Here is a 15542-nt window from a genome sequence, read left to right as displayed (position 1 = left end):
AGAGAAGGGAATCAGAAGCCCAGTGTGCCATCCAAACTGCCTGGAGAGCCTAAAGCAGCTTTAAGAAGGAGCTTGAACTGTGTGGAAGCCTCATCCAGACTGCTGAAGTGAACGCCTCACCCTAACTGAACTCCATGAGAAAAGGCAGTGACAATGTTGCTTAATTGAAACATTATTGGCAAGTGTCATTATCTGAATGTGTAGCTCTGCCCTAGCGATGGTGATACAGATACCACACCATTGACAAAAACCTAGAATCTGTGTTCTGAAAAAGCTGAAAGACAGCAATGCTACAATACACAAAAGTTTATTTTTTGTCTTTTCTGAAGGCAAAATATAATAGAACCTAACATCAATGTATTTTGTACAACAAAACAGTTTTTATATGAGAACAGACAATCCATGAAGAGTTTTTAAGTCTTATAACTGCTTCCCTTTTTTATCATGCTTTCTTGTGGTCAACAAAAAGTTGGCACAGATGTCATGGCAGTCAGTCAGCAGGCATGCTCCCTCAGATCCTTGTCAGCTGGTGCCACAGGCTGGAGGGCAGGATACTTTCTACTTTTTCCATCACAAAATTTAAAGGGGCAAAGAGGGTGCTGAGAAACTGCAAAGAAATCAGATGTACATTCAGATCAAAATCCAGGCGACAATACATGTCAAGAGAAAGCTATCCAATAAGATAAGATATTCTTGCTGTGTTCCTCTGCAAAATCCTCCACATAATTCACATGTAAAGACTAAAATTCTTGAATCTTGCATATACAGAGATTTCTGGATTTTCCAGCAAAAAAAGCAAGAGCTCCATTTTTACAAAGATCCATCAAAGTGATGAACTATAAAAGTTTTCACACATCTCACATCCTGGATTGAAGCTCACACTGAAGCCACTACAAGCTCAACCTAAAACCTACTGAAGAGAAAGCAAGGCTTTTCCATATCCGGGTCTGCCAGACCACCTCACAGAGACAAAAAGTGTATTTTGAGATTCAGGTTTAAAATGGTTCAGGGTGATGCACAGACTTGCTGTATATACTGAGGCATCATTAACTAATTTATCCTAACATACTCTGCATCACTGACTAAAATTAATCTTAACATCCTCTCTCTATTACAGAACACAACATTCAAATATCACTTCAATATATTAGTGTTCAGACAGGCATATGAAGATGATCAAGATGGAGAACATTTTATCACAGGAAAAAAACATTGGCAGCTACATGTTGTAGAACTCAGGTATTCAAAGCACTCCTGAAATACTATTAATTTTAATTGCTTAATAATACATTTGAGAAATACATGTTAACTGTGATTTACATTGCCTGCAATTCAACTCATACATACAACTCATTACGTACACCTATGCTGGGGCCCTACATGTGTATGAGAGAGTACAGCATGCACAATGCTTATGCATTTTAAAGGAAATAGTGAGCACTCTAACTCCTTTTTTTCCTCTTGGATGTGTTTGCATACAATGCAGACACTACATCATGGACAACTAGTGCATCATGGGAAAACCAGGTAACACCACCCCTGGTAATGTCATTTTGTCATAAGTTGAAGGAAAAAGTAACTGAAGCAGAACAGATATTTCAGCTCTGGTGCTAAAGGTCAAGCTGTATAACATGAGCCACAGCTGAATCAATGAAACACTGATTTACCTAATCTTAGAGACTGCTGTTTCTGTTTTAAGTGGCTTAGCCCAAGAAGAAGCATTCCCTCTGGTTAAGCTGTGAAATGCTTAAATAAATATGTTCCTTTAATTCTGGAGAATGCAAAAGGCTCTTCAGAGAATATCTTCTACTATTTGAGCAACACTTGATTTATGTGGTAAGCTTATAGCATCACATCTACTTGAATAAAACTCAGCTTTGCTACTAGTCCAAACTACATACCTGCTAGATCAATGAAACAAGAATAATTTGCCTGATAGTGACTTTTATTGCAATTCATAGAAATTTTGTTGCTCAAGTAGTTTACTGTATTCTATAAAAAACTCAACAAATTTTATGCAGCTTAAAACAAGCCAAGTTTTTTCTTCACCTGGAAAATAATTTGGTCTACAAAATACAATTCTGTTTGTCTGTGCTTACTAACTAGAAGCTTTACTTGCTCTGATATGCAGAACTGAATAACACCATACAGAGTCTTAGGGTATCTGTCTTAATATTAACACCAATGGCAGCTGTACTTACACATCAGGAAAATAGATCCTTCTTGTATGATTCTACTCACCAAATGGCTTTAGAACCTGCAAGCTCCAAACCATGGAGAAACAATGCCACCAGTGTAACTTCCACTATCTCTATCTGCAATCAAGTCAGCAATCAAAGCCAGGTGATTTAAGCCCATGAAAAGAATCTACCAATTTTTTCCAATTCCAGTAGCTCACTGCCCATGGCAGGACAGCTAAGTACAAAATCTCATAATGCTGCCAGCACATAGTATTTATTCAGGATACAAGGCTGATAAACCCAGGAACAAGGCTAACAGGGACAAATTTGGGATCTGCAATTGATCATATGCCCAAGTTGAACACTTACTGACATGTACACACTCAAGAAACAAGAATGAGTAATAATATTTCAGGTATGTTTCAGCACTTTTTACTGAGAGAAGAGGTACCTTCTGGTATAACTGATCTTTTCCATTTTCTAGAGAAAGAAATGAAAGAAAATTCTTGCTGCATGAACCATTGTTGTACCAGACCCCATTCACAGGCCTGGGTTAACACAAGACCTGTCTCAGTTGTAAGGGAGACTCTTGCCCTTTGCAAAAAGGGTTTGAAAGAGTACTGACAAGCTGGAATTTGTCAAAACCTTTAAGCCTGGCCTCCTCCACTCCACTCCCTATACCCCTAAATCAAAAATACCAAAGACTTTAAAAACAAGGCCAGGAGGCCAGTTTGGAAACATGAGATCTAGAACAGCGACAAATATATTTGAGAAAATATATTACAACAGAAGATACTCAGTATTTACTGGAAAAGCAATTCTTTACTATCTTTGAGTCTTTTCTGTTAGTGGATTTTTCATCTCCTAGCATGCTGGAACAATGTTTCTTGGTTTTGCAAAGAAAAAAAGTTTGGTTTAGAATAATTCATAGCTCTTCCCCCTCATCCTCCAAAATTTATTAATCCTTGGTGGATTAAAAAATTAGAAATAGGAGATATTTCTCTGGATGTAGTTCAGAAAAGTTATGAGGGAAATATTGAGACTCCTTCCTCCTTGGCAGTTCAGTGAAAACACAGAAACTTGTCCTGGTTAACAGTACACTCTATTTCTGCTCATACTGAGTTTCTATTGCATGGGAAATCACAGCAGCCATTATGATTACACAAAATAGGGGGTTCTGCAAACTATTTTTAGTTTATAGTGGATGATACATGAAAGTACTGGTATTTGATTCTCCCAACAAGCCCCTTTTTTGGCAAAATCACAAGACATTAAACCTGACAAGACAGCCATATAAACCAGAGAAGACAAACAGCTGTATCTTACTAATTAGCAGCCTTGAGAGTTGTGCATATATCCCCCTGCTCAGATAGGAACTGATGCTTCTGACTATTTAATACCTGGCAGCATTTAGCTCAGCTTTTCCTGCACTGGTGTCTTTGTTTACCAGAAGGGAGAAGCAGCAAAGAATACTCACAGCTTTTGCAAAGACTCCCATAAGCTCTGGGAACTGATGTGTCAGGAGGGCAAGCATGGCTGTGAAAGAACAGAGTCCAGCAGTGAAGAGGATGAAGAAGGGAAGCTCTTTCTTGGGATAAACTGAAACCTCATGAAATGCTGTAGAAAAAGATATGAGAAAAAGAAGCATTATACATTGAAAAAAAAATGAAAACACAACACCAACCAAAACCAAACCAACATTTTTTACATAATTTAGTCAACCAGAGACACACAAAAATGCTTTTGAAGGAAGAAGATAGAAGTTCAGATACATCTAATGACATTAGTGTCGTGTCAATTGTCTCTGCCAAGTAATTCTCTCTAAAGAGCATATTTCTAGTTTACTCTGGTGCTATGCACAGGTTACTTTTGTCTTCCTTGTAGCTCTGCAACAGCTAATCCCAGAAAACAGACTTGGAAATAAAACATCAATTTTTTTTTAATGCACATCATTAAGTAACATAATTAACTAAGCTGCATGTTTGCTAATGCTGATACACAGAGAGTGCAGAAACAAGTGCCCAGGAGCAGCAGTGAGCCCAACCATACAGAAGCATTGCTGTAGACCAGTTAAAGCAGGCTGTAAAACTCTGTAACTGTAAATTCTGAGTGGTTTATCTGCAGAGCAAGAAATACTATCCTAAAATCAGAACATACAAGCATGTATTTTATAACTTGGAAATTAAATGAACAGTGAATTTTTAAGATGTTAATATAAACTGATAAGAATACAGAAATTTCATTGACTGTGGTATAAAAAGTCCTTCACTGGACTTTGGAAAAAGCAGCACTGAGATGACTAAAAGGGTTAGAAGAGGACAATGACTATTTTTCCAGAGGGATATATCCCTTAAACCTTTATGGCAGCTCAGATTCAAGGTGAAAAGTCCTCTGAGTTGGCAAAAGGTCGAGCTGGCAAAAAGTCGAGTGGACTCTTTAACTGTTTGTTTCACTCCTTCAGTCTACAGTTTAGAGCTACAGTCAAGATAAATGCAAACTTTGAAACATTTTTTTCTCATACAAGACCAACCTCAAGTCTTCCCATATACTCAAATCCTATGGCTGCTCATATATATATGAAACACTGCTCTTCCATTTTGCCTACTTCCTTTGCTTCAGTGATCAGCTCTGCTCTCTTTGTACTTACAGACAACATAAACACAGGGTAATCCAGCAACATGGCAGGATAATTTTCATGACTGCATTCATCCAGAGTGGAGTTGTTATCAAAGCAAAAAGGAGGAATTCGTAAGAGTTTAAATTAGAATATAAAATCTAAAAATATGTATGACTCTTGAGTCTGCTAGTTTGATCAGTTAGAAAAAACTAAAGTAGGGATAGATCACAACTTCTCTTTGATTTAAAATAAATGTAGAGATCAGAAGTACCAGAAATGGGCTTTGTAAGTCTAGGATCTCTTGCACTTTTTTTCCACTGCCTTTTTTAGTGCTCAGGCTCAACCCTGTTGTTCCAATCTGTTATCCAGTCTGGGCAAAAGCTTTGTAATGGATATTTTTAATTTGGAGAGTCTATCAGCTTGTTGTGTTATGATACAATTCCAGCTGACTCTCCCACAAAACATGCACAATTAAAGGGTGTGGACAGGTATGCAAAACCCCTCTAACCCACCTGTGTCTGTCACAGTATGCTAAACCCTTCCCTCCCCTTACCCAGGAGATTTTGCAGTGAAAGGCATTTCCCAATAAGTGCCAGAGCAGAACACACTGCCTGCAAATACTGTTAGAGTCCCACTGTTAGCTTGTAACTTTGACAAGAACGATTAGTTTTGCATCTAAGGAAATGCTGAGCTATTCTGCATGACTTTGTCATTCCTAAACCTCCTGACACTCCACCCTCCCCAGCTCAGCATCCCTCTGAGTAAAGCAAGCAGAGCACTCTGAGAGGTGTTGTTATAATTAGGATGATTATAATGGGGTGGGGAGATACTGTCAGTTGCCAAGGATTTCTGCGTAATATCAGCAAGAATGTGCTGTGGAGAGACTTGCAATGAGTGGATTTTTGCTGTATTATTCTCACCTAATGTTTACTCATGTAGGCTTATAAAAGGAGGCAATACCTTTTTCAGCCCAAACTAGAGAGGTTCTGAATGAAAGACTACAAAGGGTGCAAATGCTCTCAAAACCAGCCTTCCCAGCAGAAGCAGCCTTCATTTTACTTGCTCCAGAACAAATTTTTCTTTATTGCTTCTTTGGGAGAAAGAAGGTGAGAGAAGAACCTTCTTCCTTGGATCAACTTTTATTTGCCTTCTCTGCCCTGACCCTGCAAACTTGTGTGTGTTCCACTTGTGCTCACACAAAGTCCCAGATGACTTCACATCAATCTCTTCATAACAGTACACATGCTATAACTTGAAGAAAACCCTTTGTTGCTATTTAAGACTGCTTTTTGGAAAATGTAAGCACAGCCTGTTATGAGTACTAGCTGCAGTAATGATCCAGCTGTCCTCAAGCAAGTTGGATCCTGCCTTGGAATTTAAGTAGCTAGTGTGTCTACCAAAGATTAACAAGGCTGTGACACTGTGCTTTTGGTTTGATGGGATGTTAACCTAGATGAAAGATCAGTGTCTTGGCAAGAGAGAATAGCAAGATCTAACTGATTTGGATCTTCTTGGTAATCTCTCTCCCTGTCTGTAAGCTGTCAGAAATAATAAATGCAGCTAATTGTTATGAACTATGCTGAGGAGCTGCCTCCTGAACCATCACAGGAGCTCCAGAGGCTCACTGTCAATCTGGTTATTCTAATCCAGTGTACTCAGTTTAAAAGGCATCAAAGGAGACTGGTGCTGCAAGACTCAGGTAAACAACTCTTCAGTGTCAATCATAAGAAGGAAAATATTGAACATACATGGTAGTAGTTCTCTATCTGCAGTCTCTGTACAAATAGGATAAGGGTAGAAAAGATGTCCTTTTTCCAGTGGATAGGGGATCATTCTGAAAGCTGAAAAGAAAACACAGTGCGTAAATTACTGTAAGAGTAGCAGTCACACTTAAGAATACTTGCAATTCTGAAAAAAAAAATAGACAAAACATTTACATTTGGTTGCAAACAGCATATAAATTGCTTAATGAAATGCCAAAATAGAAATCTACATTAAGTTTTTAATGACAAAAACTCCTGTGTTTATTTTATTCTTGAGACAATGTTCATGAATGTCAGGTGAGACCACATTACAAGGACATACAAGAATATTAGCATTATCAAGCCCATTATACTTCCAATTCCATAGCCAAATTTACACATTTTGTCTTAGGCTTTTAGGCTGCTGAGTTCTTAAATTTCAGGGGAAAAAAGTGTATCTGATACAGGCTATACAGGTATAGCCTACCAAAATGACCAGCTAAGCTTGTGCAATCAGACCAATACTTACAGTCTCTGTGCATAGAGTAAGAGAAGTTTTTAATGGAAAAAATACACTATACTTTTTCCATCACACTCCAGCAAGCCAGGTAACACTTGGATGAGATGAGCTCTGAGGAGGATCACTTTTCCAACACAGTCATGCTTTCATTTTATATTTAGTAATCAAAGATTAATTCTATATTATTAAACCCAGGTTCCTCTCATGCATTCTTTCTAAATGCAGTGGATTAAGTCAGGTTTCCAATATAAATTTTCAGGTCATGGATTAAATAATACTTAATTTTATGAGTTTTTAAAATTGAAAATAACAGAGAGGGAGGGAAATGGATTACTAAATTTTGACAGTGCTGATGTCATAGGCCATCTGAGTGTGGTTTATGGAAACATCAGAATACTTAACTGAAATACAGCTTTGCAATCACGGCATCCTTTTCCATTATCCTATATATTATTTTCACTGTTAAAATGTCATCATGTTATTCTCACTACTCCTATGAACATCAGTCACTGAAGCAATATTTCCCCAACAGATGTCCTAGAAGCACTGTACACTTCAGCTGTTAGGTACAGCCCACTGCCACACAATAGCACTCCATTATCTCTTGCTCACAAGGCAACTTAAGAATTTGTTTAAATACACAATGGCCCAAGATTTTCAGCTGTGCACACTGCATGTAAAATGATGTTAGCTGTGGTTTTTTGTGAAATTATATTATTGTATTTTTTATTGATTGCTGCATTTAAAGCATTAGTAAAGCGGGCAGAGATCCTGAAAGATTGTAAACCAACCTGGGTTGTAATGCTCTTCCAGCATTAACCACCCATCTCCATAGCAACCCAAAAAGCCAAGTACAAATAAAATAAAGCTGTGTATGATCTTAACACACAACAAATTTGAGTGTCTGTACAAAAACATGTGGAATGATGTTCAGTGCTCATTTTTCCAAAATCCCTAACACAAGTTTTTCTTTCTGATTTGGCTTAATAATGCAACAGACAAGCAAGCCTCTTCTGCCTTACCCTAAGCCACAGTAATATTAAGATTTTAATCAAAATAAAATGGGAGGTAAAGATGTTGCTTTTACAAAACAGGTGAAAAATGTCTGGATAGATTTTACTCAATTTAAGCAGTCATGCTTGACAAGAGACCAACTATGGGATATTTACAGCAAAACAATTTATTTAGCAATGTTTTCAGCCATGGGAGGAAGTTCTCTGGTTCATCCGGATCAGTTTGTGTCTATGTAGATCCTTCTCTGCCTTATTCTTTCAGTATGATCTATTTTACATTAATTGACTCAGGTAGCACAGAGGCAGTTTGCCACTCACCCATGTACCTGCTGCAAGAGCTACTGGAGTGTTTGGGAGCCCCTAGGTTTCTCTTCTTCATGCTAACAGTAGGAATTTTGACACAAGTTTAGAAATCAATAGTGACAAACCATCACCCCAGACACTTCTGAAACTTGGTTACACTTGAAACTCCAGACCTTCTGTACAGAGAACCTGGCCCAAACACAGTGGTGGGACTTGGGCTTTTATAGTTGTACTATGAATAGAATACCTACAAACACATAGAAAGTGAGGACAACTGACCATGTATTATATGTAGACTATTGGTTAAAACTAGTATTTTATTAATTTAACTTCTCTGTCACGTCTTCACTGGTTTTCACTTAGTTAGGCAGAGATGCCAAGATACAGACCAAACATGATTATTGGACTATACACTGTGAAACCATGAAAACCCTTGCTTGTCTTCATGTGTGAGCAAAATTTGCTAAAAAATTTTGAGGATTCGTGCACTGTTTGTATTTTTCTGAAAACACTGTGCAATATGAATTATGGATTTTTCTACAGAAGTTATGCAATGATATTGATTTACATCTTTACAGGCTATTATACAGCTATTAGCTAATAAATTATGTGTTCAGATTGCTGAATGTGGAGATAATAAGACGTGGAATGTAGTTAGATGAGAATTCCCTATGCTGCCTTCAGGCACAGATGAATCTTTTCCTAAGTGGCAGGAGGACTGCAGGGCAGCCAGACTCCTGTGCCCAAACCTGGTCCTGGTACAAAGCCCTTTAGGGCTCCCCAGCCTGACAAAGCAAAAGAAGATCTGTTCAGGATTCCCTGCAAAATACTGCTTTTACTGATGGAATAATGAACCCTGGGCTAAAGGACTTCTGCAATAATCCAGAAGTGAAGGAACACTGCATAAAGGCAAATCACTGAAAATAAGCCACTGGGAGTGAACCTATGACAGAGAAAATAATAGACTGGGAGAAATAATGGGAGAAGAGCTAGCAGATGTGACAGAGAACAATGCAGCAGAGCAAACCCCAGGCAGCACTGGTGTGATTACTGAGCACAGTGTTCTATACACCTAGAAATAAAACCCATGCATCCTCAGGGAGCCTACACTGCAAATCAGGCAAGTCCAGGTCATTTCATACTATAACTGAGATAGTACATCACATTTACAATGGAGGTATTAAGTGTATTTCTGTAGGAATTATCATGGTAACAAAATATCTTTTCTATCAAAGCTAAATGAGGACAAAAAATGGTGAAACACACAGAGACAAGGTGGTATAATGACATATGGAGAGGATAAAAAAGAACAGAATAAAGTAGAGCAGAAACTGGGAACATAAAGGAAAAAAATTGCATCAAAAAAAGGCCAGCAAAGGCTGATTATAAATTGTCCTTTTAAATTCTCCCTGGTGAAAAACACGTCTCAAAGACGGATAGGGTATTTTAGAAGGTTAGCATAACACCTTTGGAAGTCATATACTCCAACCTCCCACTAAAAGGAGTGTCATTTCCAAATTATGCTGGATTGCTCAGAACTATGTCAAGCTGAGCTTTGAGTATCTCTGGGGCTGGAGATCCCACAGATCCCTCTCACTGTGAAAAACATTTCTTAGGTCAGGATTAAATTTATCTGGTTTGAACTTGTGCGTATTGCTTCTTGTCTTTCTGCTGGGACATTCTTTGAAGAACGTGACTCTCCCATATTATCTCTCTGTTGGGTGGTGGAAGACACCAATTGAATCATCTCTTCACCCACCATAAGACTTCTCCAAGTTGAACAAAACCAGCTTCCACAGCATTTTCTCCTATACCACATATTCCAGCCCCCTATGCATCCCAGTAATCCTTCGCTGAATTCACTCCAGTTAAAAAGAAAGTAAAAAAATACAGTATTGCTTTATATTACACATTCATATATACCTGTCTATAAAGCACACTCATAATTTCTAAATATCAAAGCATTCACAGAATCACAAAATGGTGCAGGCTGGAAGAAGTCTTTAAAGACAATCCAGTTCCAACTCCAATGCCATGAACAGGGACACCTTTCACTAGACCAAGTTGCTTGAAGCCCCATCCAACCTGGTCTTGAACACTTGGAGGGATGGCGCATCCACAGCTTCTCTGGGCAACCTGCTCCAGTGCCTCACCACCCTTACTGCAAAATATTTTTTGTTTATGTATATGAATATACTCTCAATTTGAAATTATTAATTCAAATAATGACAAACTAATCTCTACAACCCTGGAATTAAGTAAGTTGAATTATTATCTCCTTATCTATGAACAAGAAAATGTGTCTCAAAGAAGTCGGGAAATTTCATCCAGTACTACACAGCAAACACAATACAAGACTTTAAACCTCTTTTACTAATTAAATGAAGTTTGTATTTTCAGTTCAAATTTCAAGTATATCAATGCTGGTGAGGATTTAATGGGTGTCCAAAATTCTCACATAATATACTTGCTAAAAACTATTACTTTTTTCATGACATCCAATAAAAATATTTTATTAAATCCTTTGTAAGAAAGAGGATTACTTACTGCCTTCCCATGTACAGTGTAAGAGGTTCAATGCCCCCTCTACTCTTTTCCAGTGTTGAAGATGAAAGAAAGCATATGCTATTGCTTCACTGTCCCCTCTCTTCAGAATATGTTCAGGGGGCAGAATTAGGCTTTTCATTTCTAGTAGATACTGAAATAAAAAAGCAGAGCACAATTATTGCAGAGATAATACAAAACACAGAAAGCTGACTGCAATTTTATAATGCACACTTGAAAGGTTTATTTCCCTAAAGTACTTTTTCTCATAAGGTTTGATCAATGTGTAACATCACCAACTGCACTTGAAGACAACTATTGAATTATTCCCAAAGACTAAGATATGTCAGATGGTTCTGGTCCACAGCAGTAGTATGGGGACTACAGGAATTCAAAATTCAGCATCTCACTGAAGGAGATTAAAAAAAGGGCTCAAAGCAGAAAATAGAATTTAATGACAAGAGCTTTTTAATTAAAAGTGCTTATAATAAAATGAAGAAGACTTTAAGCATGTTGATGCACAAAGTCTTTCTAGACGAAAACAAATAGCACTCATAGTTTGCACACAGGTTGCTGCATTTACTGCATTGCTATTAATTGGTTGTGAGGTCTATGAATATGTAAGCTTGGCAGCCACCTAAGTAGCTAAGAACAAGCTGCAAAGTAAAAATGTTACAAACCGTAACAAATGCGTGATTTCCATGGGTGGGGGTACAAGTATAGGACCTCTTAAGTTTGCTACTTGAACTAGCTGTCAAATGTGTAATTAAAATGGAAAGTACCACTGACTAAACCCACAAGCAATTTTCACAGAAATTTCCCCCATAACTGGCCCCTCTCTCAGCAAAAGCAGAGGATTCACGATGCAGGAAAAGACAGAGGTCTCAGGTATTATTCGAGCAGGTGACTATTCCTCCCTCCTCAATCCATGCACTAGACTAACAGTTAACTAGACAGACAACTAACTCTAGTTCAGCAGACATCACTGCTGTTACTACATTCCAGTGAGTGGAGGGGAAAGAAACAGCAGAGGGTAAAGATATACCCCTTGTTGGCATCCTTTCCTGTTGGAAAAGGACTAACAGATAGCAGACAAGCTGCTGAATCAGCTCCTGTTTGTCAGTTCTCCTAAGGAGCAAACATTTCCCAGCTGTGTCCTGACTGCTCTTCCACAGCACCGGGAAACTGCTGCTCTTTTCCAGGATGCCCAAGTTCAAACGTTCTCCCCACCAGACTGTTCCAGTTAACACAAAGGGCAGCAAGTGATGCAGGCCCTTGCACAAAGATGGGAAAGGTGTGGCTGGTCACTGGCCATGAAGGGGGAGTGTGCAGCCCCTCCATTTCATCCTGTGCTACAGCCTGGTCTGGAAGGAGGACTGCAGGACCTAGGGACTGACAACTTCCTAGGGCAGGCACCCATGAGGAGACAGCCTTGCACTGGAAGAGAAAGGGAGGCATGGGTGGTGCCAGCCTTGCACAACCTCTGATAAATGCTGGCTTTTGTGAACAGGATGTGCTGGTGCAGAAAAGAAGGCAGAAGGAGCGAGGATTGAAAGTCAGCCTTGTGGAAAGGAAAAGGGCAGAGGGAAATGAGCACCAATAGCTTTATTTCATGGAGGATGTCCTAGAGCGTGTCACCCCTTTGTCTGAAGGAGCTGTCAAGCAGGTAAAAGACTTGGAGATATCATGATCAAAACAGAGAACTGTCAATCTTGGGGAATAAATAAATACCTCAAAGAGAAATCACATGTTTCTGACGTGGGTAAAAGGAGGAGAAACTGAATTAGTAGTGGGAGTAGTTGAGTGTGATACCTGGATTTTCCTTAATGCCTTTCAGAAAAAATCTGGGAGAGTTGCAGACCAGGTGGATTAATGGAGGAAATTGCAATTTAGTAGGCAATCCAGGGGATTAAGGGTGATAGAACAGAATAAAGAGCTGACAAGAGGGAGGGAGCTGCCAGGCTCACACAGATACAGCAAACATTCACTGCCCTAAGGAATGCCTCACCCTTTTAAAACACACAATATATCTGTTGAGCAGAATGGAATACAGCTGCAAGAGCTGCAGGTTTCTACCTGTTTTATTAATTCAGAACATTAACTCATATTTCCATATTTTCTGCAAAATTAAATGAGAAAATAAGTTCTCAATATTCAAATATTTCAACCAAAAGAAAAAAACATGAAGAAACACAATGACATATCACTATTAGTAGGGAGAGAAAAAACAGGGAGGTTGTATTTCTAGGAGCATTAAAAGAAAATGTGTGATTTTGAGTCATATGTATTATCTGTTATCAATAAAAAGTAATTAAACAAGAATTGAAAAGAAATCAAGTGGAAATACCAGATGGAAGGATTTATCTTAACACTTGCAATCAAGCTTACTCCTCAGTCAGTTGACTTCTATTTTTCTCAGTTTCAGAAAGAAATTCTTTTTAGCAGTGCCTCAGATCAAAAATGTGAAACCCTCCTCCCTTGTTACTGTATCACAGCTACCTTCCTGAACAAAAGTTCATAACCTGATTTGGTGATACTCAGTAAGACCCACACACAAAGTTGATAGATGGTTCAAGACTCACTTTTGACTCAAAAATGATTTTATTTTATGCATAAATGTCAGCCACACCTTTTGGGGCATACAAACCGTCAATTAATTTATTTTGGAGGCATTTCCAGCAGAAACACTGACTGTACACAGCCCCAGAGAGACCCTGGCTGGAACACTTTGTACAGCTCTCATCAGGCACTTTCCAAAACAAAAAAGATCAAATTTCTCAAGTACACAAAGAAATGGTTTTGGGAGACAGCACTTGAAGGCCTCCATCTACTTAAATTCTCTGAACATTAGTAAAGGATACCAAAAAGCTGCCCAGCTGTAAGTAGGGCTTGATTATTATGGAAGGAGAGATATGACTGAAAATTAGGATGGTCTTGATGTTCTGTACCCTTTTTTTACCTTTACCTTTTAAAATCCCCCTTTTATGGTAACTGCTGGCTACTGGTCCTGGATCTTTCAGAGGCAGCACTGAGCCCCAGCAACCTGCTGGGTTTCTAGCAGGTTGTCTGTGAAACCAACACAGTCTCCCTGAAATATTTTGTATTGGACAAGCAGAAAAAATTCAGTCAAATTAACTAAATAATAAAAAAAACCCCAAGACCTTTCCTTAACAACTACCCAATGAGCTGCAGACTTCATGCTGCTCATAAAATGTGTGAACTACAGTCCTGATGCATGCAACAAACATCTCCAGTTCTTGGGAAAAATCAGCCAAAGACATCTGACTGTAGTTTCCAAGGGGCTGCTAGGAGGCTGCAAAGGCTGGACAGGTGCAATTTTCTCTTGAGCCACAAAAGACTTCAGGGTGGGAATCTGACTATTCATATCTCAAAATTTCCAAAGGCTTATTCCAGAACACAGCCCTTGTTGTCATAGGACTAACAAGGACACAAAATCCAATCATACCACTAAAATTCATACTAGTAACCTAGATCTCTTGACAGACTCCCTATGAACTCTAACTTCTGATACACTGGCATCCACCCAGACTGAACCACAACCTTCACAATGTAAGTGATAAAACTTCAATACCTTGTCAGTCCTTTGAACAGACAGGGAAGAGGGGAGTCCTCTGTCATCCTGACAGAACTCTAAACCCAAGCAGAGGGAGAATCAGACAACAGGCTAAATAAGAAACCTAGCTAAGAGCTAGGCATTCATGGAGGAAATCTAGATGGTAAGATCAACACGTCACCAACTGCATTTCTTTTACAGGAACAAATGAAGAAGTTTAACTAGAACAAGAAATAAAATGCTGGCACCATCTGGGCTTATCATATTCCTTTAAAAAATGAGCCAGCTCAGAAACAAACAGCCTAGACAATTTCAGCCAGAATGATCTTTTCACTCTTGTGGCCAGTGACAGGACTCGCTGGACACTGGAATAGGCTCCCCAGGAAAGTGGTCACAGCACCAAGCCTGACAGAACAAGCATGTGGACAATGCTTGTGGGCACAAGGTGTGACTCTTGGATGGTGCTGTGCTGGGCTGGGAGTTGGACTTGATGATCCTTGTGGGTCCCTTCCAACCCTGCCATTTTCTTTGATTTGATGGTTCTATGACCCAGCCTCAATGAAGTTAGAAGCAAATAGTGGAGTTGCACAATGATTTCTGCCATCATGAGACAGCTCAATTAGCCCTTTGCCACTGCATTGTTCTAGCTTGGATTTTTTCTTGGAGGGGAAGGGGTTGTTTTTTTTTTTTCTTTTTCTGATCTCTCTCTTCTCTCCCTCTACCCTAACCTGGAGATAGAAGTGTAAGGGGTTCTGGGCCAGTTACAGGACACTGTGATAGACACAACTCAGCTAAGCCATTCTTTAGGCATAATGGAATGTGTTTCCATGAGCATTTGGAGAATGACAATGGACCTTGTACACATGAAGTGCAACAGGGTGGAATTTATACTTCTCTTGCTTAAATTGATTGAGTATACATTATCTATTTCACAATATTGACAGCTCTCTGGCTCCTGACTCTCTCCTGCTGGGAGTGCTTTTAGCATTTCACATTACTTCAGTGACCTTTTATAAAATAAATCAACCTAACTCAGGCAGGTTTCTTTC

The 15542-nt window shown here is 39.0% G+C and overlaps 1 protein-coding gene across 4 annotated transcripts in view; it reads right to left on the bottom strand.

Annotated features, from left to right (window-relative positions):
• Positions 1-291: 291 nt before the first annotated feature.
• The window catches only part of ST7 (suppression of tumorigenicity 7), a 133634-nt gene continuing 118383 nt past the window's right edge, over positions 292-15542 (bottom strand). For all 4 annotated transcript variants that reach the window (XM_079304186.1, XM_079304189.1, XM_079304188.1 and 1 more), the window contains exons 12-15: positions 10923-11073; positions 6546-6638; positions 3658-3797; positions 292-607 (exon numbers count right to left, since the gene is read on the bottom strand). In XM_079304186.1, coding sequence (XP_079160312.1) covers positions 512-607; positions 3658-3797; positions 6546-6638; positions 10923-11073 — 480 coding nt within the window. In that variant the 3' untranslated portion in view covers positions 292-511. The remainder of the gene's footprint in view (positions 608-3657; positions 3798-6545; positions 6639-10922; positions 11074-15542) is intronic.

Source organism: Erithacus rubecula (assembly GCF_903797595.1).
Source record: "Erithacus rubecula genome assembly, chromosome: 4".
Lineage (NCBI taxonomy): Eukaryota > Metazoa > Chordata > Aves > Passeriformes > Muscicapidae > Erithacus > Erithacus rubecula.
This window is presented reverse-complemented; position numbering and strand designations above follow the sequence as displayed.